We start from the raw sequence: 27,684 nt of genomic DNA on the forward strand, positions 1-27,684 counted from the left end.
CGCGCACTAAATATCAGTCTGTGAAGGGATAAGGTCTTATCAAGATGTGAACAAGTCTGCGTTGTGGTTTTTGTACCTCTTTTTTCTTAAACCAAATTTTCCCCTGTGATTTTAGTGACAGTACTGTGAATTATTTTCCTTCGGAAGAGGTTTATCACTGCAGCAGATCCCTGTTCAACGTTTTCCATCCTTGGAAGTGATCCTCCCGCGTTTAGGACAGAAACTGAGGAAGGGGATTTTCCCGCCATCTGCGTTAGCAAACCCAACCATTAGAATCAGCCCTTGGTTGCAACATGCCAGTGTTAATGTTGGAAGGAGTTCTTGGTGCTATTTTAATGAAGATAGCGGGGAGTAGCTGCAGATGGAGCAGCCGCTCGTTTTGTTATCAGCACTTCAGCAGGTGCTCTGGAAAATGGGTTCTACCCAGCAAGACAAGGGTGTGTATAGTTCTAGAGCCATCTTCTTTGCCAATAAGAGAGGGAACCACAGTATTTATGATATTGCCAAAATACTTTCTGCATATAAATAAGTGGATATATGAGGAACTACAGTGAATAAAAAGTAAAAGTCGGTGTTATTAAATAATTTTCAGCTTAATTTTTGTAGGAACCAGAGGATAAAACTTCTTAAATGTGTTTTTTTGAGCTAAATTATTTGAAAGAAAATATTTATGGTGTTTTCCAAAAGCATTGATATGTCTTGGATGTATTTTTCATAGTTTGTCCTGTTGTAACCACAATCTAAGCATTACATTCAATGTTAAAGAAGGTGGTTTGGTCTGATTAAGAACCAAAAAGTTGAACTTTATGGTCTAAATACTAGCACCGTAATCCTGAATACACTTACTTTCCAACTCACAATAATGTCCTACATTGTGGTGGTCTATCATGTATTTAAATACACAGAAATGTGTGGTAACATGACAAAATATGAACAGGTTCAAGAGATGTGAATACCTTATTCAGGTCAAGTATTGTTTTATTTCCTTCTGCAAACATAGTGAGTTATGTGTGTATCAAAACACAACTTTCCAAACCAGCCTTCATTTTGTTGTAGTTGAGAAGTAAAAGGTTTGGCTGAATCTGTTCATTAGCTGAACATTAAAATCCAAACAAAAAATTGGAAAAAAACAAATCTGTGAAACTATTCTCAACATGTTTTCTTCTGGGTGAATCTGCACCCACTGCAGATGTAGTGGCGATTCTAAGTGATTTCACTGCCTACATGATTTGTTTCTCTTGCTCCTACAAAAAAAAAAAAAAAAAAAGGGGAGAAGGAAAAAAAGAAGGCAGATGTAATTCTTGTTTCCAGTTTTTTAAAGAAAGTATGTGTAAATAAAGGTCAAGGACAACTGAAACTCAGGATGTTTGTACAGTTCCTTTCCTTCTGTTTCCTGTAAAGGTATTGCACCGCTGCTGACTTCACTCTGCAGGGCTCAGTGAAGGTGAATTGCTATTGGGTAGGACCTGCATGAGCCAAGAACCAACCACACGCTGTCTCCAGGAGGAAGGGAGATGCTCAGATCAAGATGAGGTGTTGCTGAGGAAGGTGCGCCTCAGCAGCTGATGTCACGTTTTTACACTACATATGGCAAATCATTGTGTTCTCTGGTTGGTGACTAAAAAGCCTCAGTAAAATGCTCCAAAGATGACTAGTGAAAAAACAGAGCCCCCTACTGGTCACATACTAGTACTGGGTATGTGTAAAGGACGAGGACTTCATGGATATTTACAAGTCAGCAGTGACGCAGAGGGAAAAAATAAAGTATATTGTTTTTAAATCACAAATAATATTAAATTGGTTCTTTAAGAACAGAGCCATTGCTAGAAGATAGCACTTTGCTGAAAATATGCTATATATAAAAAATTACCTTGCCTTATGAATTTCAGTTTACAGGTCGACACAAACAAACCGCATGAAAGAACAAACGAGGCTAAATATATAAGCAAAAAACGGTTCGTCATTAAGACAAAAATGATGAAGAAATGGTAAAGTTTTTATCTATTATAACGCTGTTTGTTGTTAATTAGCATCGACTGCTTCAGGGTTATGAAGCTCTGCTAGCTAGCAGCCTTAGTAGCACTGTGGCAAAATTAGCTAAAGCTACATTCAAACTTTCATTCTAGTTTCCACGCAGAAACGTTTTTTAGCCGTAAATTTACTGCGGCTTTAATATTAATTCACAATACAACCCAGCTAAACACATGAGGCCGGCAGCTCTCAGATGGACAGAAACGCATGATAAACTCCTGATTGAACCAACGCGTTCAATTAGCTACCAAGGTAAAAAAAAAAAAAAAATTTAATTATTACTAAACACTACAAACTAATGTACATAATTAAAATTTATCAAATTTTAATGACTAAAAATTAAAACCCTCTAGAATTCATTTTGGAGTAAATTGTACATGTTGGGGATGTCCCACGTACTTGCTGACTTTATCGCTTAAATAGTGCAATGATGACATTTTGAAGACGTTCAATTATGTCTTTTCGGCATCTTTTACTTCTTAAAATACCTTTATTAACTTTAATTAAATACGGGAGTTACCTGAACCCTTCACGGCCTTCAGTGCATGTTTCTGCTTATCCGCTGCTCCTGGAAGATGACCTGAACGTTGGGACAGGGGCGGAGCCTGACTGTCTCCATGGCAACAGAGATGACCTTGACCAGGATGTTAAAGCTAATGAACTCAATTATGGCAACTGAAATTTAATGGCTGCTCAGGCGAAAAGGACATGCATGTTTTTATGTAAATGCGATGATGCACGATACGCACTGAGCTTTGTGAGCGTTGTGCATGTTTTACATGTGATCATAGCTGCTGTAATATTGAGCTAAGAAGAAAAAAAAAAAGAAAGGTAATGCTTTTCATCAAGACACAATCAGGATTCAGTTTGAGGTGAAGCCATTGAATCAGCATGATGTGTGTAAAAAAGCTCATTATGCTCAGTTTACTGCTCCCAGTGGACCATCAGCATCACCGTCAGCCTTGGTGCTGCCAAAAGGTTTTTATTGGTGTGGCTACACATTTAAGCCGCCATTAATCAGGGGGTGGCACACTAAAAAGCAAAAGCTATAATAAAATTCAAGAATACAATGTTGGGGTAGGGGAGTCCAAAAGTGATGCACTGTAAGGGACAAAGACAGTGGAATAAATATAAAGAAATTAAAATAGTACGAAAAATGCTACACAAAAAGCAATATGCTGATACTGAAGCATGGTGGTGGCTTCAGAATGCTCTGGGATTACTTTGCTTCAGATGTAAACATGGCTTTGATTAAAATGGTTTAAAACATAAACTATTTCCAATCCCCATCAGTTTTTGACTCAAAATCTTTGAGTGTCTGCTAAAAATACAGAGGATGGATTGTATACTTATATCAAAATCCACATGAGAAAATTAATATTTTGGACAAGAAGATTTAGACTAGAAATGTGCTCATGATCTTGTCAATCTGGAGAACTTTTGGAATGGGTTAGTATTTCTAAGTCAAGATGCTAAAAACTGAGGAAAGCTGAATGCTAAAACAAACAAAAGTTTCACAAATCATTCATTGAAAGGGTATGGACAGAATGAATGAGTTCAAACTCCTAGTTTGTGTGTAAAAACTAGATGAATTAAGTTGCTTCAGATCCCGATTTTTCTTTGAAATTAAGTCCTTTTCTTTATAGTATTCATTAATATGTGAGACATTTGATTATCAAAATAAAGACAAATACTGTAGCAATTACAAAGACTGAAAAGGAGGATTTTTTTCCTTAAACTTCTAAGTGCTTAACAGAAAAAAAGGTCTCGATTTATTGTTAGTGTGATCATAGCGTGGGTGAAAAAAAAAAGCTGCACTTCTCTTTTCAGCCACTAGAGGCTGAAGTGGTGAGTCTTTCTCATTACGACCAAACAAACACCTGAAAAACCATGTTTTGCTGTGATTACAACTGCAGGCCTTTTGTTGTTATTCTCTACCAGCTTTGCACATCTAGACACAGATATGTTTGTCAGTTTTCTCTGTGGAATTAGCTCAGACTCAGTCAGGTTAGATGCAGAGTGTCTGTGAACACTAAAGTCTTGTTGCCACAGATTCTCAACTGGATTCATATCTATTTATCCACGGAGTGGGAGTTGTATGGAGCAAAATGGATAGATTGGTTCAACAGGATGGAAAGGCAATGGTAGCTTCAATAACTCCTCGTTATAACCAAGGTATACGGAATATCATCTGCGAAACCACAACGTGTCAAACTTTGAAGAAGATTGACTACAGCAGCAGAAAACCACAGGAGTGCTGCTGCTGACAGCAAACAGCAGAAAACCGATCCTCCAACTCACACAGGCTCACCAAAATTAGACAATATTAGACAGGAAAACTGTTGCCTGGTCTGAAAAGTCTTGACTTTTTCTGAGACTTTCAAATGAGAAGGTAATAATTTGGTTGTAAACAACATGAAACCCTTGTTTTGACAGTTCAGACTGGTGTTCTGGTGTAATTTGTGAGCGATATACTTATGATACACTTTAGACCGACCAGTCACGTATCACTTAAACACCACAAGCTGAGCAACATTACCAACCATGTCCAACATTACCAACCATGTCCATCCCTTTATGACCACAGTGTTCCCATCTTCCAATGTCTACGCCCAACAGCATAATCCATCATGTCACGAAGCAACTTTGGGACGTTGTGGAACAGAAGAGATGCGTCATGGATGCGCAGCCAACAAATCTGCAGCAGAATTACCTCAACCATTAACGTAGTTCTGAGGGCAACGCAAGGGGGACTAACCCACCATCTAATTCGGTAGGTAGTGGGTGTAGATCCAAATCAATCTTTGAATGCAAGGAAACCACCATTGAATATCTTTGGTAACTACAGGTTTGAAGTTTTTTGTTTGGTCATCATAGAGGAGATTTGTCTGAAAAAACTTAATGGGGAATCCAAAACAGTAGTCCAAGGGATTCTGTTAAGATCTGGGTAGAACTGTGGATTTATAGAAGACAGGAAGTCTTATGCAATCATTTTGAACCATTGCAGACTCCAAGGTGATTGGTTCAACACCACCTGGGTTCTGTGTGGAAGCAGAATCAGTTTGACACCCTTAGATGAAAGTGAACTGGTTAGGATGTTCAGGCCCAACTCTGCCTTGAACTGGAAACTACAGGATCACTAGTTTTTTTTACAGACATGGACTGAGAAGGTTTAGACCAAGAAAGAAGCCTCTGCTCCGAGACCGACATCTTCAAGGTCGACTGAAATTATAGCAACAGGACAGGACAGAAACCCTCCTGGGGGAAAGTTGTGTTACTTCAGTCTGAATAATTCTAATTCTATCAAGGTAAAATAAAGTATATTGACCCAGTAGAGTGGTCATTGCAAAAATATATAACTTTTCAGTGTTATTTTTTTTTAATATACATTGCCTGTTTTATGTTTAAAGATTTACATGGATGTTTGATACTTAGTTGCTTAAGGTATTGCAAATGTACCCTTGAATTGACTATATCAGATTTTTTTCTTTCAACTACTCAATTATATTCAAAACTGTTATTTAAATTAGCATGTGATATGTCCATTTTAAGCTGTAAATGAAATAAATAAGTATAACTTAGGTTGAGGAACATTGGTGGCGTCATGCTGTGGGACTGATTTGCATCAGTGTTATACTTAATTTGCACAATGTGTTAGGAATACATACCAGGGACTGCTCAAAAATTATTCAACTTATGGAGAACATTGTTAAGATATATTTAACCAACTCTGAGTGGGAGTTTTTAGGCTTTAGCTACAGAATTGAGCATACTTCAAAACCTCAAAATCTCAACCTAACATTCTGAGCTTTTCCCATTGAAGAGAGGTGATAATGAAGTTCTCAATATCATCCAGATACTTCGATTTGTGCTCTGCAGTAAACCTCCTTGCCTGTTTTATTTCTGTCCCATGTCTGCTCAGGACCTTTTGGCAGTGCCAGCAGTCGACCCTCGATGTTGGCAGCAAAACAAACTCAGCAACACTTCCTGAGTTTTCAGCACTGCCAAGAACCCAGAGAGCAGAAACAGCAGGCGGCGGGTTACATCCCAGAACAGAAAGACCGATTGGACTCTTGGCAAAGTGCATCCTTGAAGATTTAGTCTGTTTTTGTTTCACTTAAATATTCCAAATGATGATCTCATTTATTAAGGGGAAAAAAACCCTATTAAGGAACTCCATAATCTAATAGGTGTTTGTGACACCTTTGGTGGCTACAAATTGGTGTCTTTTCCTTTACTTCGGAGAAACTGTGGTCTGTTATTCTTTATAAAATGATTTTATTTCAACCACATTGGTTGGTTTTTGAACATGAACAACCTGTTTAAAGTTATTCTACAACATCCTAATCAGATTTAAGTCCAGACTCCAAACTCTCCATTTGCCATTCAGAGATGGACTTGCTAGTGCGCTTTGGATGATTGCCCTGCTTCCTGACCCAAATGCCCTTGACCTCCCACAAGTCAATGGCTGTAAAATATACACATACCCTCATGACTTAATTGCAACAAAAGCCGCTTCTAAAAAGCTTTAACTCAGACAGGAAAAATACAAATGCACACCACACTTTTCAGAATTGTATTAGTTAAAAAAAAGAATTCTCTTTCACTTTACAATTATGCACCACTTTTGGTTGGTCAATGACATAAAACCCAATAAATAGAATGACGATTGTGGTTATAATGTAAAAAGAAAAGACAGAAAAAGATCATGAATTATTTTGTAAGGCACTGTACAAAGATTTTACTTTCATTTCATTGTTCATTTCATTACTATTCATTTTTAATATAAACATTTCAATGTTTATATTTATTAATTTACAGCATCACTATTTTCCTATGAAGACTTTCGTGTCGTCTTTCAAATCACATCCGATTATTTCTTACAAATAAAGATTTTTCCATACAGGATTTATGCTCGCTGAGTTCTACCATTGTACTCTTTAGTTTATCTGTTAGTTGCATGTTTACAACTGAGAAAATGACAGCGTCTGCATATAATGAGCAAACCAAGAACAAGCCCTTGACAGTATATCCAAATGAGAACAAAATGGATCCCTTTATCTTTTAAAACATCTGCATAATCACAACTTTAAAGAAAAAAAAGAAAATATTTAGGATCATTAGCCAAATTGATCATTTCATTTTCTATCCAAAATGTGACTGTCAGGGAAGTAGGTCAAATGATACAAAGCTTATACATGGTTTCTGCAGGTTTCACCAACTCACATTTAAGACTTTTAAAGACATTTTAAAAACCATTATGAATGGAATATAAGACTTGATTCAAAACAGAAATGTACAAAATAAAAACACAAATAAATAAACAATATCGGTTAGGAACAGAAGTGAGTCAATGGCTAAGATGAACATCGTCCAGCTCTTCCCCACGATGGATGTTAAAAACCTAGATAGCTTCACCCTTGCTCGCTAGCTAGGAACTAGTAGCTACCTAGCAATCCCTTGACAATGGGGATCCTGTACTGATACTACAGCTAGCTAGCTAGCAACGTAGTAGCTAGCAAGGGTATATTAGCAGCTAGCCTGAGTCACAGAAGACATGCAATGAAATGTCTACAAGACTCATCTTTACGCAACAATAAAGTCCTGGCAGACAAAAATATACTCCACGGTATATATGAGATAAATTGTTCTGCCACCATAAAATTTAAGACGTTGATGAATGTATTTCATCACAGTTTATTGTTTTTCAATAAATTTAAGAAATTTTTAAGGCCTTCATTTTAGATACATCAATTTAAGACTTTTTAAGGGTGTGGGGATGCCCTGTGGTAATCTGCTCATTAATTAGGGTTAGGTGTCTCCATTCTTTCAGTGTAAGAAGGTCTCCCCATTATTATTATCAATGAGCTAAACAGGTAAAATGTTTTGTTTTATGCTTAAAATCCTCCAATTCGTTTTTGTTCCGAGTACTGGCTAACTTTCTGATCCGTCTCCATCCATAACGACAAACACAACAGCAGCATCGGTTTGGTGTTAGCACCGTCACATCTTAGTTTGCAGAATGCATTCCTCTGAGCCGTCCTGGGGAAGGCCGGTGGTGTACAGGTACGACACGGTTCCCGCCTGGATCTGGAACGTCTGCCCCTGGATGTGGTGGCTGGAGATCTGCTCGCTGGTCTGGCTGATGGAGATCGGCTGGCTGACCTGGCTGTTGATGTGGATGGCCTGGCTGTGAACCTGCAAGCTCTCAGGCGCCACAGCCAGCTGCTGCGGCTGCTGCATCACTTGGAGAGGGCGCGCTACCTGCAGAGGATGCGGCGGGCCGTGGTGGGCCTGCAGCTGGTCAATGGCTTCTTTACTCAGGGTGATGACGTGCATCTGCTTCGGCTGATGGCTCTCCAACATGCTAATGGAGTGAGCCTGCGGGGCGTGGGCCGCGGCGTCTCCCTGAGCGACCAGCGCCAGGTTCTGGATCTGCCCCGCCGGCTGGGCGAGGAGGGTGACCTTGGAGTGGGTCGAATGTGCCATTTCTCCATCGGCGGCGACCAGGTTGATCTCCTGATCCTGACCCGGAATGAAGTTAATGTTGTTCACCCCACCAGCCACCACCAGCTGGATCTCCTGCTCAGAGCTGAGCGCCGGCTGGTACGGCTGCAGATGGAGGACGCTGCGCGGCTCCTCCGGTGGCGCGGCTGGCGAGGCCTCGGTCGCTGTGGCGGCAGGTCTCTCCTTGTTGTGAGACTTTGTGTGTGTTTTCAGGTTGTCCGGCCGGGTAAAGGAAAGGCCACAGAAGGAGCAGGTGAAGGGTTTCTTCCCAGAGTGGGAGGCGATGTGGCGTCGCCTCGCGCTGGGGTCTGAGAAAGACTTCTCACAGATGCTACATTTATATGGCTTCTCACCTCTGAACAGGAACGTAACAGAAAGGCTTTAATCAATTAACATGAAGCATTGATTGTTTATGCCAACATTACAGCTGGTGTAAAATTAGGGGTTGATATGAACTGAAAGTTTGACCACAATATTTTACGGTACTACTCTGATAACGATAAAAGTGACGATAAGAACTATTAATTAGGTTTTTTGGCAACACTTTATTTGAAGGGGTGACATGACACTGTCATGAACATAAAAAAGTCTTCACGAATATTTATGTCTGTTGTCATGAAAGGTGATCTGGTAAATAATGACACTTTTAATGCAGTCTCATTAAAAGTTGCATTAAAAGTCCTTTAAAAGTGTCAACTTTGCATTAAAAGTGTCATTATTTACCGAATGACACTTCATGACAACAGTCAAACATTCATGAAGCCTCCTTCATGTTTATGACTGTGTCACATCAGTCTTATGCACACCACCTCAAATAATAAAGTGTTACCTTTTTTTTTTTTTTTAGTTGTTACCTCATCACCGTGGGAATGATTGAGACTTTAGAAGCAGATGTTTATATGATTTATTATTTTATTTATCTATTTATAACTGAGGGTACCACTGCAATCTTTTTATGTTCTAGAAACATAACGACAAATAAAAAGTCATGTCTTATATCAGATTTTTAACACTATCCTATCCTGATATAAAAACCCTTTTTACGTCATTTCTACACTAAACCGTAGAGATAGCAGATGAACAGAACAATGGAGCTGAACAGTCGGGGTAAACGGAGCCCAGTGGGTAAGTTGTCACAGTCTGCGTTAATATAATTGGAGAGTGTAATCGTTGGATATCTGTGTATCTAAACCGTCGATAAATCAGGAACAGCTTCTATCCCTCACCTGTGAATCCTGATGTGTGTCTGCAGCGTGCTCTTGGCTGTGAAACATTTGCCACAGATTTCACAAGTGAAAGGTTTCTCACCTGTGGAAAAAAGAGTTTCCGCACGCTGTGAAAACATCACTTGGTTTCTGGACAGAAAGATGAAGAAATCGCTTGGAGATTTTCTTCTCTTTTTTTTCTTTTACCTGTGTGAGTTCTAATGTGCTTCTTCAGCTGAGCTGCATCCATAAACTTGTGTTGACACAGATCACATTCTGGTAATGATTTGCCTTCAGACCAAAAATAAAGGGGAAATATAAGGTCATGTGAAAAGCAATAACACTAAGCATGAGCGCGCTTAGTGGGGGGTTTCTTACCTGTGTGAACTCTGTAGTGGCTTTTCAGTTGTTTCTTTTGAGTGAATGTCTTTTCACATTTATCGCAGTCGTAGGATTTCTCCTCTGTGGAAACAAGAAAATTGTTTAAGATGGGGAACAAAATGCTAACACTTTTATTGAACACACAGTGGACAAAATAGTAAAACTAATAATCCCAACAATATGGACGCTTTAAAGGTTTTATTTTAAACATCATTAATTGGAATTTATTTTTGATAAATCAAATTAGGAAATTTATCATGATAAATGATAAACAAAACGATAAATGCACACCTCGACATGCAACTATTATAAAGTGAAAGTTGTTTTGTATTTTTAAAATCCTTACTTTCAGAGTATAATTAACAGAAAACCATAAGGCTCGCAGTTTTTATGATGAAGTGAAACTCAGAACCACGATGAAGCAGGAGCAAAGCGATGTGGGTCTACCTTCGTGGAGGTTCATGTGCTCCTGCAGGGAGTGTTTGGTGGAAAGCGGTTTTGAGCAGATGCCGCAAACAAACGGCTTCTCCCCCGTGTGAACGCGTTGGTGAGCCAGCAAGGTGTGCTTCTGAGTGAAGCTCCTCCCACAGACCGAGCAGTGGAATGGTTTCTCTCCTGGAGGGGGAGCGGGATGGGACAGAAACAGGAGAAAGTTCAGTGGGGACAAACGTCAGGACTGTTGGTCACAGACTTGTTGAATGGAATCTGTAACGACCGGTGTGAGTCCTTTGATGGATCTTTAAAAACAGATGGTGCTTGAAGACTTTCCCGCAGTCGTCGCATCGCGCCTCAGTGTTGGGGTACTTCCTCTTGTAGCCCCTCCTCCCCGGCTCTTTGCTTCCTGCTCCGTCACCGCTGATCCTGTAGCCCTTATATTTAACCGGCGTCCTTATCTTGCGTTTGCTTTGACGCCTCTGGCCAGAACCGGTGTTGTGGTCTTCGGCAGGGTCACCCTCTGCGGCCTGGACATCATCTGAGCCGTCACGGAGTACACATGCGTTTTTCTTTGGCCGCCCTCGTTTGCGTTTCGACAGGTCCGCTCCCTCGGTTCTGTCTGACGTCTTCTCGTCCCTCATGCCTGCGGAGTCTGTGAGCTCAGCGAGAACGTGGACGAGCTCGCTGACCTTTACCCTCTGAGCCGTGGCCAGGAGCTCCTCCGTGGAGCTCTCCTCCACACACACCTGGGCGCTGTAGATGAACTCCAGCACCGCGCCGAAAGTCTTCGCCGCCATGTTGTCCAGCCTGTAGGTGGACGGTGGGACCGGCTGCTCTGTTGTGAACATGAGGGAGAAGTACTCGCTGCTGGCTGCCAGCAGAGCCTTGTGAGCCTTGAAGTGTACGTCCTCTACCACTAGAGTTACATCGCAAAGCAGGTCTTTTTTCCGTAGCTTGTCGAATTTGCTCAAAATACTCTGCTGATGTTCGTCAGAGCGCAGGGGGATGATGGAGGAAGACGGAGCAGTTCCTTTCAGAGACATCTTCTCTCTCAGAAGAAACTCGTTTAGCAAACGATCCTGTAAAACAATAAAGAATATTAGGAACATAGATAATAGCGCACATCTTCCTTTGTTACACTTTTTTTTAACTTCCCAATATGCAGGCTAGTTAGCTACATGTACTCAATTATATTTACTTAAGTAGCTTTTTGGGAAAAAAATTACTTTCAGGAGTATTTTTACTAAATTGCACTTTTTACTTGAGTAATTTTACTACGATGAATCGCACCTCGTACTTGAGTAAAATTGCTAGATGCTCCTACCTACTGTGAGTAACTTTACTGACTGAAGAACAAAACTTAATTTAACCAAAAATTCAGCAGACAAACACTTGTAGTTTTTGTTAAAGTTTCATAAGTTTTATATTAAAAGAATTTGATTTGGAAAAAATATATATTTTGCCTGACTAAATGTTATTTACATAAATTATTTTCATTTTTATCTTTAAAATACCATAAAATACACATAACTTTATTTTGGTCCGTCAGATGACAGACCAAAGTATTTAATATTGATGTTTTGCTCAGTTATTCAGTACTTGAATAGCCTTTCCACGACATAATTTATTACTTTTCTTTTAGTAATAGCTACTTTATTACCTTTACTTAAGTAAAATATGTTAAAGTAGTGCTATTCTTACTTGAGTATACTTTTAGGCTACTCTACCTACCTGTGTAAAAAACATTTTTACTTGTTTTCTTTAACAGCAAAGAAACCGTCCTTTTTCTAACACTTCAGATATAAATGTTTAATTTTAGAATGTCCAAACATTTTAAGTCAACTTATAATAAGTTTTATTGCAGTTCAACTTATTTACATGCGAGACAACATGTTCTCCAGTTTTCTACATGGAGCACTTTTCTTTAAACGTCATAAATCTTAATGTCCACTGTTAAAGACTCATGCTTATTTTCCTTCATTTTAACATTTTTGTTTTGTTCAGCTGTGTTGTCTTATTCTAGTCATTGTGTTTTCATTTCAGGTTTAACCAAACTGCAGGCTTCTTGACAGGCAAAAAAAAAAAAAAAAAAAAAAAAAAAAACAGAAGTACTGGAGTATCAGCACATTTATCAATTTATACGCAGATAATCAACAGAAGATGTTAACGACCTCAGATTTGTTTTAATATTCAAAAAATTATTTAGCAAATATCGAGAAAAATGGCTCTGAAGACGTTTCTGCGCTCTGTTGCCATGGTGATTTAACTAGCTTCAAATCTTCTCCTTCACGATGAAAAAAAGACATTATCCTTGTTTCAGACCAACTTCTCTCCGTAGTGGACTCCTCTGAGGCTGGTACAACAAACAAGTCATTGCTTGGTTTCAATGCTTATTGTACTGCATTAGCAGTGTTCAAACGTTTGGCGTAATACATGTTTAAGAGATAAATTGAAGCCTCGACAGTTAGCAGTCAAGCTAGCCTTTCCAACCAATGCATCCCAGAATGACGCGAATGAAGCCGCAGCCGGCTAACAGGGCTATGGATGCGGTTGTGTTAATGCTCTATAATGTATGGCTGCTCGTTACGCTTCATTCAGCAGGCTACTGAGAGCATCAACGTAACCAAAACTAGTGAGCTTTAAGGACCTTACCTTCGCTGAACTGAGCGCGTCAACGCGACTCGTTTATCGCGAGATGTAACGCGTGATCTGCGGTGCGCCAATCTACACATGCTCAGGATTGGCTTCGCACAAAGACAAGGAAATGATGCATGATTTGTAGATCAACAGTAACGTTTGTCCGCATTCTTAAGTTGAATAATTTGTGGTTGAGGCAGCATTTGTTTACTTTAAAAAGAACGTAAAAGAACAGGGATGGGTTTTTTTCCCTAAATTACTGTCTTTCTATCTTTCAAATGTTACATTTTATACAACCAATGTGTTCGCTGGGCATACCGACTTTAGGACCCGCGCGTTCGCGATTCCCAACCGAAGGACGGAAGATGGGAAAGTTTGGTGAAGTTAGCCTCGGATTCGCAGCTTCCTTGTCTGCACTACACTGACGGGGCCGCCTTTAATAAAAGAGTTCGTGATTTGTTTTATTTATAAATAAATAAATAATTTTTAAAAATGCGCGAATTATTTATTTATTTTAACAAAGCAGAGCTCAAACATTTTTACATTTGTTAATTGAGAATTAAATTAAATTTGACTTGTAAAGGCCACGCTGCTACAGCTACCCTTGTGTATTGTATGTTAAATGCTTTTATTTTGGCGAATTTCTTTTGAAAGTAGCTATGGTAACAAAATACAGGTGTAAGTGAAAAGGTTAACAGCATTACAGAAAAAAGTCTGAAAAGCGACTCGAGTTTAGCTTCAGTCGGTAAAGGAACAAGGCGAGTTACTGTGATTGAAGTATTTTTGAATAACTAGAAATGTTTATGGAAAAATCTGTGATCGCTGTTTATGGAAATAATTTATGAAATGGGCTATGCATGAAAACGGATGGTGAAAATGACCGTAATTATTGTTACTTGTTCTTGCTTAGCTCTTATACTGATATTTATTCAATCATAATTTAGACATCTGGCCATTCTGACTGGATGTTAAACTAGGGATTGATTAGTTTATAAAAGTGCAAATAATAATTTTCATTGTTCGATCAATGTGATAGAATTTGAAGCTATGAGTTTAATCTGTTTTATGTGTTTGAGCTGTTTCTTCCCAAGTACATCTCTTCTTCTTCATCACAGTCGTACAAACTAACAAACTACTACTTTTCAATTCGTTCATAAATTGTGATTAAGGGAGTTTTCAAAGTTAAAATTTCTAGCCTTATATTTGAAACGGTGCAGAATCATATTTAACTCTCATCTTTCTAGTTACAAATGCGGTAAAAAGAAAAAGAGGGAAAAAAGTGGTGAAAACCTGATGGGCGTTCAGTGAGTTGAATGAAGGTTTGCAAAACCCAAACTGTGTTTTCTATAAGCTTTTATTGTTAAATCATAATTCTATTTTAGGTTTGTTCTATTTAGATGTTGTAGTTTTGAACCTCTTTTAGTGCCATTTTGTACGGTTTTACAAACAGAATAAATTAAACATAACCTGCTCTGGTCCAGGTTGAATGAAGCGGAATAGCCCTTTTCAAAAAGCGGAAGCGACGAGTCGGAGGCCAACTTCGGCGTTGTAGAAGGTGGATAAATATAGCAAAGCAGAAAGTCTGTGGATTGTTTCCTCTCCCTTCTGTGTTAGGTGTCACGCATTTGTCTTGACGTGGAAGCATTTTTGTGCTTCATGTGTCAGCACAGTAGATGTATGCCTTTCGATGGCCGCGCTGTCAATGATTGTTATCAGGAGAAAGTTGCTGCTTACAGTGACGTTTTGGTTGTTGGTTCCTGAATGGGATCTGTTGCACCGCAACTCCTAGTTGAGAATTAACCTGGGCCGGTAAAAAAAAAAAAAAAAAAAAGAAAAAAGTTCAAAGCAAAGGTCTGCGTTTCAGCAGTCCGGGACGCCTCTGCTGCCTGCGGCCGTGAGAGATGACAGGAGTCCGGGTGGTCGTGGTGGGGGCCGGGGTGGTCGGGCTCTCCACCGCCGTCTGCATCGCGGAGTCGCTGCCTCTCTGCTCCGTCACGCTGCTGGCGGAGACGTTCAGCCCGGACACCACCAGTGACGGAGCTGCCGGGATCGCGTTTGCTGCTCCATTTCCAGGTGCGAGTTGACTTCAGCTTTTTCCACATTTTGTCACATTGCAAAACTTACTTTTTAGGGGGTTGGGGGGAGGGAGAGGCAAAGTTGTTATTTTTACTGTAAAGTGGAAGAAAAAAAATTATATTTTATGATTATTAAATATATTTTATGTCAGTACTGTCCCCCGTAACTCTGCTAGCCATAAATGAAACAACTCAAGTTCAAGCACCTAACTTGTGTGTTCAACATACGGTGGTGGCAGCATCATGCTGTGTGGTTGTTTTCAACATATCACTGTTATAGATATGTTGAGTGCGATGCTTGCCACTATTGTATTTTTGATGGCACTACTTTGTGAAGCGGAAGGTTACGTCCCTCCTTGTTTTCTCTGTGTGTTCGGCCACAGCAGGGCAGTGTGGCTACCAGTTAAATTGATAATGATGTCTTCTGTCTCCTATGCATTTCATAAGTTAATACTTCTGCAAAGATGTATTGACAAGGTACAGATGATGATGAAAAGTCCAGAGATTCCCGTGGAAATAAAATCTGCTGCAGAAGAACCAACAAGATATGTCTGTTGTCATCATTTCTCAGTGCAATAATATGTCCATTTTGTGCAATATTTCTATAAACAAGTCTAATCACAGTTCTCACATATTACCTTGTACAAAAGAACATAGGATGTATTTAAAAATGTCCTATATCAGATTTTAGTGGGTTCTTATACAGATTTATATTTTGTTACTGTAACAAGTGAATTTCTCCACCGTTTGATTAATAAAGGACAATACTCTCTTCTTCAGCAGGGATGGAAGCTGATAGAGGAAGCAGAAGAGTCAAAACTGAGGTGTTAGTTCACCGTCAGAAGCTACAGATAAATTCATATTAGATTGGCCCTAGTCAAACCGTTCATCTAACCTGAGTAAGCATGAGCCATTTTCCAGACAAAAATAATAAAAACTTGCTCTAGAGAGAAGAAACAAACCCCAAAAGATGCGTTGTTCCACAAAGTATCGACTCGGGGGGCCGAATAAGATATTTTTCCTTCCGCTACCAGACGGTGAATGTTGATGTTGTGCCGTGTTAAAATGTGTAAACGTTGAAACTCAGGTGATTTTACTGCACCTCTCTCTCCCTCAGATATTCCTCTGGAAAGACAACGCCGCTGGTTCAAGGACAGCTTTGACCACCTGCTGGCCATCGCACAATCTCAGCACTCTCCGGACGCCGGCGTAATACTCAGCTCTGGGTAACATTATATAGATCCATCATAACAGAAAAAAAATCACCAGGCATTTTTCATTCATTCATTTTGCTTTTGTTTCTTTCACAGCTGGCAGATTTTTAAGGAGGTCCCAGCCACCAAGGAGCCATATTGGTCCGACTTAGTGATTGGCTTCAGAGCCATGACTGACCGTGAACTGAAACGTTTTCCAGACCACAAGTTCGGACAAGCGTTCACTACTGTAAAATGTGAATGCTCCAGCTACCTTCCTTGGCTTGAGGAAAGGTTTGTCCTCTTTATGTAATGGATTTAAAGGGGATCTTTAGATCCACATTTGACACATTATTGTACATAGATTTGGGTTTCTACTCTACTGCTGCTAAAAACAGCACAAGCGCTCAAAAAAGCATAACTGTTGTTTTTTGGCAACAAGTTAAAGTTTTTTGGTGTCTATAAAATGGGCCGTTTCAAAATCCTTCCAAGTGTAACATCACGAATCAGCAGGCCTCACCTAGCAACCCCAGCCCATTGCCTAGCAACCCAAGCTGAGCTCCAGCACGTTTGGTCAGCTAGTTTTACTGTTGTATCCGCTGTACAATGGCTGCTGGAAAAGACAAGAACAGGCAGAACTAACCAGACTAAAATCTCATTATCTAAAAATTATTTTGTGCAAAAAAAAAAAGAAAGAAAAAAGGAACAAACATTTTCTGAATACATCTACAGTAAAGTGTTCAAGGAATATGTCACCTTTAAAATCTTACAGACTTGCTATAACGTAAGCTTCATGAAATGTTGTTTGTTTTTCCTAAAGGTTTAGAAAAGCAGGAGGCCGGGTGGAGCAGAGGAGAGTCAGCAGTCTCCAGGCGTTAGGCAACAGTTTTGACCTCATTGTCAACTGCTCCGGTCTCGGCTCCAAAGCGCTGGTGGGAGACGCAGGGGTGTACCCGGTCAGGGGCCAGGTCCTCAAGGTGGAGGCCCCCTGGTTGACGCACTTCATCAGGGACGGGGACGGGAAGACCTACATCTACCCCGGCATCCACAGCGTCACCATAGGCGGGACGAGACAGGAGGAAGACTGGCGCCTCCATGTGGACAGAGGAGATACCGCCAACATCCGGGAGCGCTGCGGCAGGCTGGAGCCGTCCCTGAAGAAAGCGAAGGTTCTGGCCGAGTGGGTCGGGTTGAGGCCAAGCAGGAGGAACCCCAGGGTGGAGAGGGAGAGGGTGCTCCTGCAGGGCCGCAGCGTGCCGGTCGTTCACAACTACGGCCACGGGGGCTGGGGGGTCACCATCGCCTGGGGTACGGCTCTGGACGCCCTGGGGCTGGTCAGACAGTGCCTGAAAGAAATGCCTCAGGCTAAGCTGTAGGCTAAACTAGGATTTCACTAAAACACGTCTTTACTAGAGACAGAACATCCTGGCATCACGTTTATAACCACATAATATTCCCATACATAAAAAAAAAATAAATTCGGAAATTTAGCAGCACCACCCGTCTCTCGTTAAGGTAGCTGACTAACCAGCTTTTTAAAAAAATATAAAGCGAAGGACAGCGAAAGGGTGTAACATTCTGTGCAATAAAACGATCGAGAAATACTTTTTCCTTCCACTAAACCATTACTGACCTTTCGCCAAACTGTCAACTCACCTTAATTATGTGGGCCTTTGTGTCGCATTATTATTGTATTAAAACGTTAAAAAAAAAAAAAAAGATTTTATGTAAGATTCCAATTTAAAAATATATAAAAATGAGGCAAAATTAATGCTTGAAACATCTGTAATGAATATGTGCCATTTATCAATTTAAGTTTTTTGATAATGTACTAATTTACTGGGAAATCAAAACAATAATTACTTAGATAACTTTGTTAAACTGTAGCACAATGAATAATTCTTGCTTCTCTGTTTCCAATAAAAGCATTTAGATTCTGTTATACATTTTTGTTCCAATCTTGCATATTAATACCATTATGAAGCAGAATGACACTTTTTTTTTTCATGGCTATCCTATGAAATTCTCACACCGGCTTATTTAGCTGTAAACAGAATATATTTGTAGCAACAAAGTATGGAAAGAATATTTTAAATTGAGATTTTTCTAGAGATTTGACAGAATGTCAAACACTTAGCAACTTGCTTGTACTTTTACATAGCCCATATTTAATAAAGCAAACTTTATTAATTAAATTAATGAACAGGTAGACTACATGCCATTTACAATAAAACACTAATTGTGGGAAACAGTCAGGAAATCAGGCATGTGATGCTGCAGCTAACGTCTGAAATCAGTAAGAATTATTAAATTCTTATAAAACGTTCATCCACAAGGAGGCACTGTAAACATTTCATTCATCTCATCTGGGAAGATGTATTTACATGAATACAACAAGCATTCTCTAAGTTTGAAACTTAAGTCGGACAGGATGGATTTAGGTGCAGTGACCTCGGCGATGTCGAAGGTTTTTCTCAGATGAAATGCTGCTGAGCTGCAGCTGGACTCTGAACGGATTCCATTTTTCTAAACAATCAAAGAAAAGCCACATCCAGACGCAGTTGCAGTAAAGCCAAAAAAAAAAAAAAAAAAAAAAAAGTTTTCTTATTGCACATCTGAAATCTCAACTTTAGCACAAACTGGTTCCAGTTTTAGGTAAGCTCTTTGGAACTGGAATCATTTTTTTCCCCACTTTAAGCTCCTAATTTACTGAATGCGTGGAAATCTTTGCATTTCTTTTCATTTTCAGGCGTCGAGCTTCCGAAGCGGCAGAAACGGAGCGACTTGCCGAGATCTGATCGGTGTGTTGTTCGCGCCTGCAGGTGGTTTCTGTCGGGAAGAAGTCTCTGAATGATTCTGGCTGACTTGACTTCTCTGGAGCTTGGTGAAACTGAATGCTGCTACCTGTTTTTTCTTCCTGTTTAGGGGCCGGGTTAGACGCTCTGCACGCAGGCAGAGGGTCTACGGTGCGCCGTGGGGGCCGGGCGGGGTTTGCGGCCGTCAGATCCCAGTCTTCAGGATCGGGGGGTTTCCTCTCTTGATCTTTCTGGAGAGCTTTTAGGGAGACGCAGCGCCGCAACTGAACGGCTGCCGAGTTTCTTCTAAGCTCTGTGCAGCTGTGACTTCTAGAGTTCAGGAGGCCAAAGCAGTTCTTCTGGAGTCTGATAGATGGTCGAACGGAGGGCAGCAGAGTTTTGGTTTGGAGAGGAGACAGGGAAGGGGAGACTAGGATGGAATCGGGGGGCGGGATGTGACTGGTCTCAAATCCAGACGGAGACCTGTTGATGGATGCAGCAGACTTTCTGAGCCGTCCTGGAATAACAAGGGAAGTGTGTGGATCATGCAGGTGCAACCCGGTTCTTTTACACATTGTACCAACAGTTTCTTGCAACTTTTCCAACCATTTCCCAAAATTTTGTCATGTTAAAGCCACAACTTTTACATATTTCACTTTGATTTTGTGCAACGGACCAACACAGGGTAGGTGGACGAAAACAAACATTTGTTTGCAAATAAAAATCTGAAAAACATGAGTTGGATTTGTATTCAGCCACCTTCAATTTGATAATCCTAATAATGATAATAATAATAAAAGAGCAGCCAAGCATGTCTGCACCTCACTCAGCTTATCAGACTAAAACATAGTGGCGGCAGCATCATGCTGTGGAGACAGAAAACCTGGCTAAAAGTAGGAAGATGGACGGGGCTTCTAACCTCTCGGCATTCTGACTTTAATCCTCCAAGATGAAAAGTCAGAATTCTGAAAACAAGTTAATTCTGAAAAAAAAATTAAAAAATTCAGAAAAGTACGTCAAAATTCTGAGAGAAAAAAAAATTCGAATTCTAAGAAAAAGTCAAAATTCTGAGAAAAACAACTAAATTCTGAGTAAAGTCAAAATAATAAAACAAACAAAAAAAACAGAATTCTGAGAAAAAAAAAAGTCTGGATTCTTTTTTTTTCAGTGGCCGTACTCCTCTTTCATACCATCCAACCTGACAGTTTGTGTTTTTTAGCAAAGTAGAACAGGTCAGAATTTGACCTGGAACCTGGAGGTGATTCTACAAAGTCCGAGTGCTGCTGCATGTCACACTATTAGACATGTGTGACATGTCTAACAAATTCACTTTGTGTTGATCCATCACATACAATGCATAGAAATACATGGCCGTAACACAACAAAATGTGAAGAACTTCAAGAAGTGAATGTTTTTGCGAGACCAAGCAGAAGAACACCACAGCTGGAACACGGAGAAGCTGCGAAAGGACGGCCGAGCGGTGAGAGCTGGAATGAACGATGTGTGAAAGAAAAGGCGAGAAGTCCGGTGTGGTGAAGCATGGAGCCGTTTATTCCTCACGCTCAACCGTGACAGAAGCCCACTTCAGAACCTGAGCTGCTTCTGGAAGAACCGTCTAACTTTCACCCAAAATGTCACATCAGCTCTGCGTTCTAGTGCATTTTACAGTTATACAAAAATGCCACATTTCGACAGGTAGACTATGAAGTAAAATACTTTAATTTCACTGCACCAAGCAGCTTTCAGGCACATGATAAAATATTGTGCAACATGACATTTCACCAAACTAGAAAAAAAATATACACACAAAAAGCAGAATCTCAACAGAACGCGGCTGAGGCTGAGCCGACACGCTGACATTCAGAACGTTTCATCTTTTTCCTTTTTTACAATAAATAGAAGCGTTTGTGTTTTAACAGTTAGCAAACTCCAGCAAATAACCACAGTAAGCATGATGTACAGTTCAGAGGTTTACACACAGTCACAGCACAAGAAACTCTGTCATTTGAGGCTCTTAATTCTACATCAAAATGACATTTGAATGACTTTAATTAATGTTGCTAATATGAAATGATGGCAGTTTTGATGTTATTGTGAGTTTTTTCTAATCTGCAAGTTTAATATCACACTTGCTGCTCTATAAACTCAAATATATCGAAATGGCATGCTGTGTTATTCAACTTTAGGCAATAAAATGTTTATTTTCTTATTTAAACATTTTTTTTGTTATCTTAATATTTTAATGTTTATCTAATATTGTAATAAAAACGGTTTACGTGTTTACATGAAATATCTTTAAAGTGCCAAACAATTTTTATCCGATTAATCGTCAGAATAAAGAAAATAATCGTTTGCTGCAGCCCTACGTCTCTCGTTTTAAAAAATCGTTCATGTAGTCGTTACGTTTGAGTCAGTTAATAATTTCAACCTGAAAAAGGAGCAGTTCAACTACTAAGTAAGAAAGTCTGAAACAACAATATTCATGTCAGCGACGACTGTATGTAAACTTCTGACCCGCCCCGTAGCTGTAAATAGGCCAAGCACTCACGGTAAGTATGTACTGCAATTACGAGAAGAGTTAAGAGAAAGTAAAACAAAACAAGAACAAAAGCTCGATTATTAAACACTCTCCTCACACGGCGGTTGAAATGTCTCTATTTGCAAGAGCTCAGACCGCCGAGCAGAACCTGCAAGCTGCTCCACATTTAGAGCGCTTGAGGGTTTTCAAGGTTGAGGTTGAACTTCTAGTCTCACGAAAACAGAAATCCGTCATCGCCGTCGAGTCTTTAGTTTAGCTCTGCGTGATAAAGTGGCGCAGCAGCAGAAAACCGGGGGATTAGGGCGTGGGAAGAAGAGCATCAGCGGTAAATGATGATAAAGTCTTTCGGGAAGAGCGTGAAAGCTGAAGCTGGTGGGTCAGAATGCCGGAGAGTCGAGGAGGAAGAGAAGCCTCTGGAGTGTTTCTAGACCGAGGAAGAGGAGGGCTGAAGGAAAGAGGACAGGGCTCAGAGACGGGTCAGGCTGTCGTTACCGTTCTCCAGGTTCTCGTTGCTCTCGTAGCAGCCAGAGTCCCGCGGCGAGTCACCCAGGGCGCCGCGCCGGTCCAGGAGCAGCTTCTCCTGGGACGGTTCGGACTGGGCGCTCCGCTCGGGGTCGCTGCTTCCTGCAGCCACCAGCAGGGGGCAGGCAGTCACATTAGTGTCACATTTATATCTGAGGGTCTGCTTGTGTGTACAAATATTTTTATACATACACAATTTCCACACTTTTTCACGAGGAAATTTTCCAAATTCAGTTATTTGCTTCAGACAGACAGAACTTTACTATAATTACCACATGAAGGAAGGAATGAAACTTAAGACATAAAGGAAGTATAGAAAGATATCAAAGACATGAAGGATGGAAGAAAGGAAGGATATGAAAGGAAGAGAGGAAGGAAAGAAAGAAGGAATGATACAGGAAACATGAAGAAAGGAAGCAAGGAAATATTGAAGGAAGGAATGAAGGACATGAAAGAAGGAAGCAAGGAAGGATATCAAAGACATGAAGGAAGAAAATAAGGAATCTAAATGGAAGGAAAGATGGGAGGAAATGTGAAAGGAAGGAAAGAGAAAAAGAAGAAAGGAAGGAAAAAGAAAGGTAGAAAAGGAAGAAGGAAGGAAAGAGGAAAGGAAGGAAGGATACCAAAGACATTTGGTGAGAGCTGGAAAATGAATCAAGCGTGGGTTGAGTATTTTTCCTACTGTTTTGTTTTTCCAGATTTATTCAGAGTTGGACATCATCATTTTTTCTCCCATCTTTGCAGGACTCCTGTCTGCGCCGTTTCAGACCCACCTTCGTACTCCTGCAGCAGCTCCACGGCAGTGAGCAGCACCGCCCTGTGTTGGGGGTCTGTGATGTTCAGCTCGTCCAGGTCCTCCTCCTCCAGCAGCTGGAACGTGTCCAGATCCTCGTAGCCGTTAAAAAGGAAGGTGGGGAGATGCTCCTGTCGAGACGAGAGGAGAGGAGGAGATGTTTTTATAAGCTTTGACAAGTAAGTCAGGAAACCAGACAGATTTCAAACAGCTCCAAATACAGTTTGGAAGATTTCTCACGCATTTGATTGTGTTATCTGGATTTATTATACTCATTTCTGAGCAAGAAGTATAACAAACATATAGGAAATGAAAGAAGTAGAAAGGTTTGTCTTTACAATTAGAAGGCAGAAAGGTAAGTACTGTGAGCCGACTGAGCCTAAACTCAAAATAACGATCTTTCTCGATCAATAAACACACCATCCGTAGGCGCTACCAGGTCACATTGGGGTGTGTTTGTATTTAGCTGCATTCATTCTCACACTCAGATAAAATCCAATGAAACAGTGCGCTTGACAGCAACACTCTTTGGTGAGGAAGTTGTTACTGGAGGAAACAAAATCTTTAAGTTATTTCCAGATTCAGTTAGCTGCTTAAAAATGAAGTTAGATGAAGAGCAAAAGCTTCAACCGATTATCAGTCTCTAAGAAAGCTCTTTAAGCTTTGCGTAAACTCATCGGCTGCATGTTTTTCTTGTGTGTAGTCACGTTCTTCTGTTTCCCATTTTGAATTGTGGCTACAATGTGGTTGGGGATGTGGGTGAGACCTTCCTCTTGAGATCCTTACTTCAGTACCAAAAACTCCTGCATGTTTCCGTGTGTGTGGCTGATTGTTGTCATGTTTACCTTCAGATTAATGCGCTCCAGCAGCTCCTCCACCGATGTGGGTTTGGGATGTCGGGCCTTTCTCCTCCTGCGGGTCTTCTTGGGCTTCACCTCCTCGTTCAGAACATCCACGTAGATGAACTTGAAGGTGCCGACTTTCCCGTTGAGCATTCCCATCCAGGTGCCCATCGGAGGCTTACTGATGATGTCGATCACGTCTCCACACTGCAATAAGAGCTTTGGAGTGAGTTTCTTTCAATATACAAGGTGTTCTCTATGTACTGTGTGATTTAGGGTGTTTTCACACCTTTTAGTCCAGTAGACGTGGTTTGATTCGGGATCAAAATCGCAACATTTGTTACATTTTCCGCTGATGCGGTTCACTTTCATACGACATTGTGTCAAAAGTCCAAACTAATTGAAAACCTGTCCCCACAACCATGGCCTGTGATGGCGCTGCACCAAGAACTACTGAAGAAAATGTCACAAAAACCTCAGAAGACACTGAATGCAACATTTAATAGGTGAAACTGGAGTGGTTTAAGATTTTAGAGGTTGCAGGATTTCTCTTTTGTTGCTGGTAAAAGACCACAAGGCATTTCTTTGTGTTTGTATTGGTTGTATTTACCCAGAATACCCTGCGTCATAGTCCACTGCTTGGCATTCACTTGAACCGCACCAGAGTTCACTTCAACTGAACTGAGACCGTGGTTCTTAAACAGACTAGAGTACAATTCTTTGGTCTGCATCAGAGTTCGATTGCGCCTTCAGACTTCCCCAAACGAACCGGAGTACGATTAAAGTGGACCAAAACAGGGCTGGTATGAATGTGACCTTATTCCAGTGCACCTTCAGTTTGAGGGAGTCCGTGTCGTAGGGACTCGGGATGAAGTTGGTGTGAACCAGAGCCCGTCCACAGAAAGGTCCACGGTAAGGCAGCTCGTCTTCTTCTCCTTCCTCTGACTTCACACTTTCTCTGTTGCTGTTGGACGAGTCGGTGGTGCCGACTGTCTGGCCGCCTACGCAAATCACAAAAAACAAACAAAAAAAACATACATTGCGATCACGAGCCTCTATGGGTCAATCAGCAATTTTTCATCTGCTTTCTAACAGATGAAAAATGCTTGGACGATAAACACAACACATCTGGTCAAACACAAACTAGGCAATTCGTACAACAGCGAACCAGCTGACTTACTCATGGAGCTCTGGCCGCTGAGGGAGCTCCTCAGGCTCTCCACGGAGCCTCCTGGCTTCAGTTTGGGTTTCTCCAAAGAGTCGGAGTCGGTCTGAGGCGAGTGAGGGCAGCTGGCTACTCGGTCCGGACTAGACTGTGGCAAAGTAGAGCAAAAATAAAGAGGTTATTACCAGAGTTTTTAATAGGTTTGATGACCAAGCCTTAACACACCGTACCTGCTCAGAGAGAGAACAATGGTATCTCTTGGATATGTGTTTTCTCATGGTTTCCCTCACAGACTTGACTTTTTTACCCAGAGAAATCCGTGACAGTGAGGGAGACTTGACTTCGCCTCTCAAGCCACTCTCTCCATCTTTTGTCTAATTTAAAAATAAAAACAAGGAGAATGGTTCAATGCCTTGGAAAAGTATTCACACATCACTGTGCTGCATTCCAACCACATACTCTAATATATTACAATGGGATGTTGTAAGCACATATTCAACCCCGTTTAGCCCTAAACAAACTCAAGCGCAGTATAAATCACTATACTGACAATTTTAACACAGAAAATGCTAAGGAAAAGGTTTGAAATATGTAGAAGGCATTAGAGGTCAACAGTTGGTTAGCATAGTGTTGAAGTTAGTCCATTTTAAATTTCAGTAACATACATTGCTGTCGATGTCAGAAGTGACTGTTTGAACGGAGCGACTGGTCAGGTCAAATCCTCCAAAGCTGCAAGCTCTCTGCGAGAAACCACAGAACAAAACAGCGAAAGTTAAGAGTTTGGAAATAGATACAAGGACTGATGGTCTGCACTGTATTTGTTCACTGTGCAGCATTTTAACATACAAGCAGAAACTAATAGACTACACAAGACAACTGAGTCCCATGTCACATAACTGGTCAAGACTGAAACAGGTAGGAAGTAAAAAAAACAACTGGTGAATGACCAGACACAAGCTCAAAAATACAATATTTTTATGACCAGTGAACGGTCCTTAAGTCCTACCAAGTGGTGTGAATCTGATACCCCTTGAATCACAGAAACATTATTTGCTCTGGAAGCTGTTACTGAGGGAAGGAAACTAGGTGTGTCCTTAAGAAGTCTTAATGTATCTAAAATGAAGGCCTTAAAATATCTTAAATTCATGCATCTAAAATCGAAACAGTTGAGGCTACCGCTAACTAGCTGCTAACATATCTTTGCTAGCTAGTCAGCTAGCTTTACTGTGTCTATCATGGGTAGATGCAAATTTATCGCCACTTGGCTGGATGAAGTTACATTTTTATGGAAAAATAGGTTTTAAATGTCTTTAATGGTGGTCTTAAAAAGTCTTAAATTTGAGTTGTTTCATAATGATGTCTACAGTTAGCGATGCTAACTGTGCTACGTGAAATATTACGACCCAGTTTTACATCTGCATTGTTTTGAATTGCTCACTCTCACAAAGTGTGACATAGCCTCTCTTTATAATATAAATCAGTACCTTTCACTCATGGCTGGAAGCATTGCTAGCAACGTTTAGTTTCCAAAATTGATGCCGGCAGATCAGATCAGAACATTACAATTACCATATATTAGAAATCAATCAGAACATTCTAACCAACATGATGCAGTTCTCCAGTACCACCAGTACTCACTCCATGATGGCTAAGCAAGCCCAGAGCCCGATGACGGAGCTCTCCGTCGGTCACCGAGCGTGCCATTTTGGGCTCCTCTTCGCCGCACCTCTCCGTTTCCGACAAGGAGGAGCCCTCGCCGGCCTCCCTCACGTCCTCCGCCACACCGGCCTCCTGGTGAGCGGGGCTCCCGCTGCACTTCCCATAGCCCTGCGCTACCTTCTGGCTGCTGCACGTGTCCAGACTGCTGGAGGACGGGGACGTGGTCAGGCTGTCGGAGTCCCTGTCGGGGGCGAGCTGCTTCTGCAGAGCCGAAGTCAAGGAGTGCAGGGGACAAACCAAGGGTTTCCTCTGCACACCTGAATGCTGGGAGACGCTGCCATCGCCACAGGGTAGACCATCTACGCTCAGGTTCTCTGGGAGGGTAAAGAAACACGTAATCCACATGAAAACCGGTCAGATTCTTAGTAGAACAGGAATTTATGTAGAGTTTGTACAATTATAAACGACTGCAGTCTGTTCGCTCACATGCACAGATACTAAACTACTAAGAAACGATGATCATCTAATCTGACCAGAGGTTTAACCAGAGAAGCAACCAAGAGGTCCAGTGGTAAATGAGGAGGAGCTGCAGAGATCTTCAGCTCAGGTGGGGGTGCTCTTAACAAGAAAGACATTAGCTTTCACACCACAAATCTGGATTTTTTTGTCCCCAGGCTTGGTGAAACGAAAGCCAATTTTTGAAAGAAAGCTAGGAGAAGCCATGAGAGCAGCATCCTGCTTTGGGGATGCATTTCATCACCAGGACACAGAAACTGGACCTGAGAGAAGTTGTTTGTGCGGCAAAAATGACCTCTGGAAACATGTCCTAATATCTTTAAACAAACTTTTTGCTGCACATATGTTTGACACCAATTTTGTTTGATTCGAAGAAGGCAACTTCACT

General features: G+C 40.9%; 3 protein-coding genes across 8 annotated transcripts in view; 1 reads left to right on the forward strand and 2 right to left on the reverse strand.

Moving 5' to 3' along the window:
• Window positions 1-6,593: 6,593 nt before the first annotated feature.
• Window positions 6,594-15,008, reverse strand: zbtb24 (zinc finger and BTB domain containing 24). 4 transcript variants are annotated; one of them, XM_028000295.1, is made up of 7 exons: window positions 14,931-15,008; window positions 10,840-11,638; window positions 10,572-10,739; window positions 10,122-10,205; window positions 9,951-10,034; window positions 9,765-9,846; window positions 6,594-8,893 (listed from the first exon to the last, which is right to left on the reverse strand). In XM_028000295.1, exons 2-7 carry the CDS (start codon window positions 11,600-11,602, stop codon window positions 8,035-8,037), a joined length of 2,040 nt encoding a protein of 679 aa, XP_027856096.1. In that variant the 5' UTR covers window positions 11,603-11,638; window positions 14,931-15,008; the 3' UTR covers window positions 6,594-8,034. The 4 variants fall into 4 exon arrangements, with proteins under 4 accessions (XP_027856096.1, XP_027856094.1, XP_027856097.1 ...); XM_028000293.1 differs by lacking the exon at window positions 14,931-15,008 and adding an exon at window positions 14,664-14,776; XM_028000296.1 differs by lacking the exon at window positions 14,931-15,008 and adding an exon at window positions 13,515-13,680.
• Window positions 15,009-15,068: 60 nt separating this feature from the next.
• Window positions 15,069-18,407, forward strand: ddo (D-aspartate oxidase). The gene is made up of 4 exons (XM_028000297.1): window positions 15,069-15,269; window positions 16,389-16,497; window positions 16,582-16,758; window positions 17,285-18,407. The coding sequence occupies exons 1-4, from the start codon at window positions 15,098-15,100 to the stop codon at window positions 17,838-17,840; spliced, it is 1,014 nt and encodes a 337-aa protein (XP_027856098.1). The 5' UTR covers window positions 15,069-15,097; the 3' UTR covers window positions 17,841-18,407.
• A 205-nt stretch (window positions 18,408-18,612) lies between these two features.
• Window positions 18,613-27,684, reverse strand: part of sash1b (SAM and SH3 domain containing 1b) — a 64,359-nt gene continuing 55,287 nt past the window's right edge. For all 3 annotated transcript variants that reach the window (XM_028000290.1, XM_028000291.1, XM_028000292.1), the window contains exons 10-18: window positions 26,760-27,154; window positions 25,787-25,861; window positions 25,352-25,495; window positions 25,137-25,269; window positions 24,788-24,957; window positions 23,960-24,163; window positions 23,095-23,245; window positions 22,292-22,423; window positions 18,613-19,776 (exon numbers count right to left, since the gene is read on the reverse strand). In XM_028000290.1, the coding sequence (XP_027856091.1) occupies window positions 19,166-19,776; window positions 22,292-22,423; window positions 23,095-23,245; window positions 23,960-24,163; window positions 24,788-24,957; window positions 25,137-25,269; window positions 25,352-25,495; window positions 25,787-25,861; window positions 26,760-27,154 (2,015 nt within the window). In that variant the 3' untranslated portion in view covers window positions 18,613-19,165. The remainder of the gene's footprint in view (window positions 19,777-22,291; window positions 22,424-23,094; window positions 23,246-23,959; window positions 24,164-24,787; window positions 24,958-25,136; window positions 25,270-25,351; window positions 25,496-25,786; window positions 25,862-26,759; window positions 27,155-27,684) is intronic.

The sequence above is a fragment of the Xiphophorus couchianus genome, chromosome 19, assembly GCF_001444195.1.
Source record: "Xiphophorus couchianus chromosome 19, X_couchianus-1.0, whole genome shotgun sequence".
In the NCBI taxonomy this organism is placed as follows: Eukaryota; Metazoa; Chordata; class Actinopteri; order Cyprinodontiformes; family Poeciliidae; genus Xiphophorus; species Xiphophorus couchianus.

Bases quoted from the DNA above. Each gene is read 5' to 3' on its own strand.
- zbtb24 (XM_028000295.1), bottom strand. From the start codon at position 11,602: ATGTCTCTGAAAGGAACTGCTCCGTCTTCCTCCATCATCCCCCTGCGC. The intron at 10,740-10,839 runs GTCGTTACAGAT...CTCCCCCTCCAG, and splicing joins CCATCAAAGGACTCACACCG to GAGAGAAACCATTCCACTGC. The intron at 10,035-10,121 runs GTAAGAAACCCC...TTTGGTCTGAAG, and splicing joins CCACTACAGAGTTCACACAG to GCAAATCATTACCAGAATGT.
- ddo (XM_028000297.1), top strand. From the start codon at position 15,098: ATGACAGGAGTCCGGGTGGTCGTGGTGGGGGCCGGGGTGGTCGGGCTC. The intron at 15,270-16,388 runs GTGCGAGTTGAC...TCTCTCCCTCAG, and splicing joins GTTTGCTGCTCCATTTCCAG to ATATTCCTCTGGAAAGACAA. The intron at 16,759-17,284 runs GTTTGTCCTCTT...TTTTTCCTAAAG, and splicing joins CTTCCTTGGCTTGAGGAAAG to GTTTAGAAAAGCAGGAGGCC.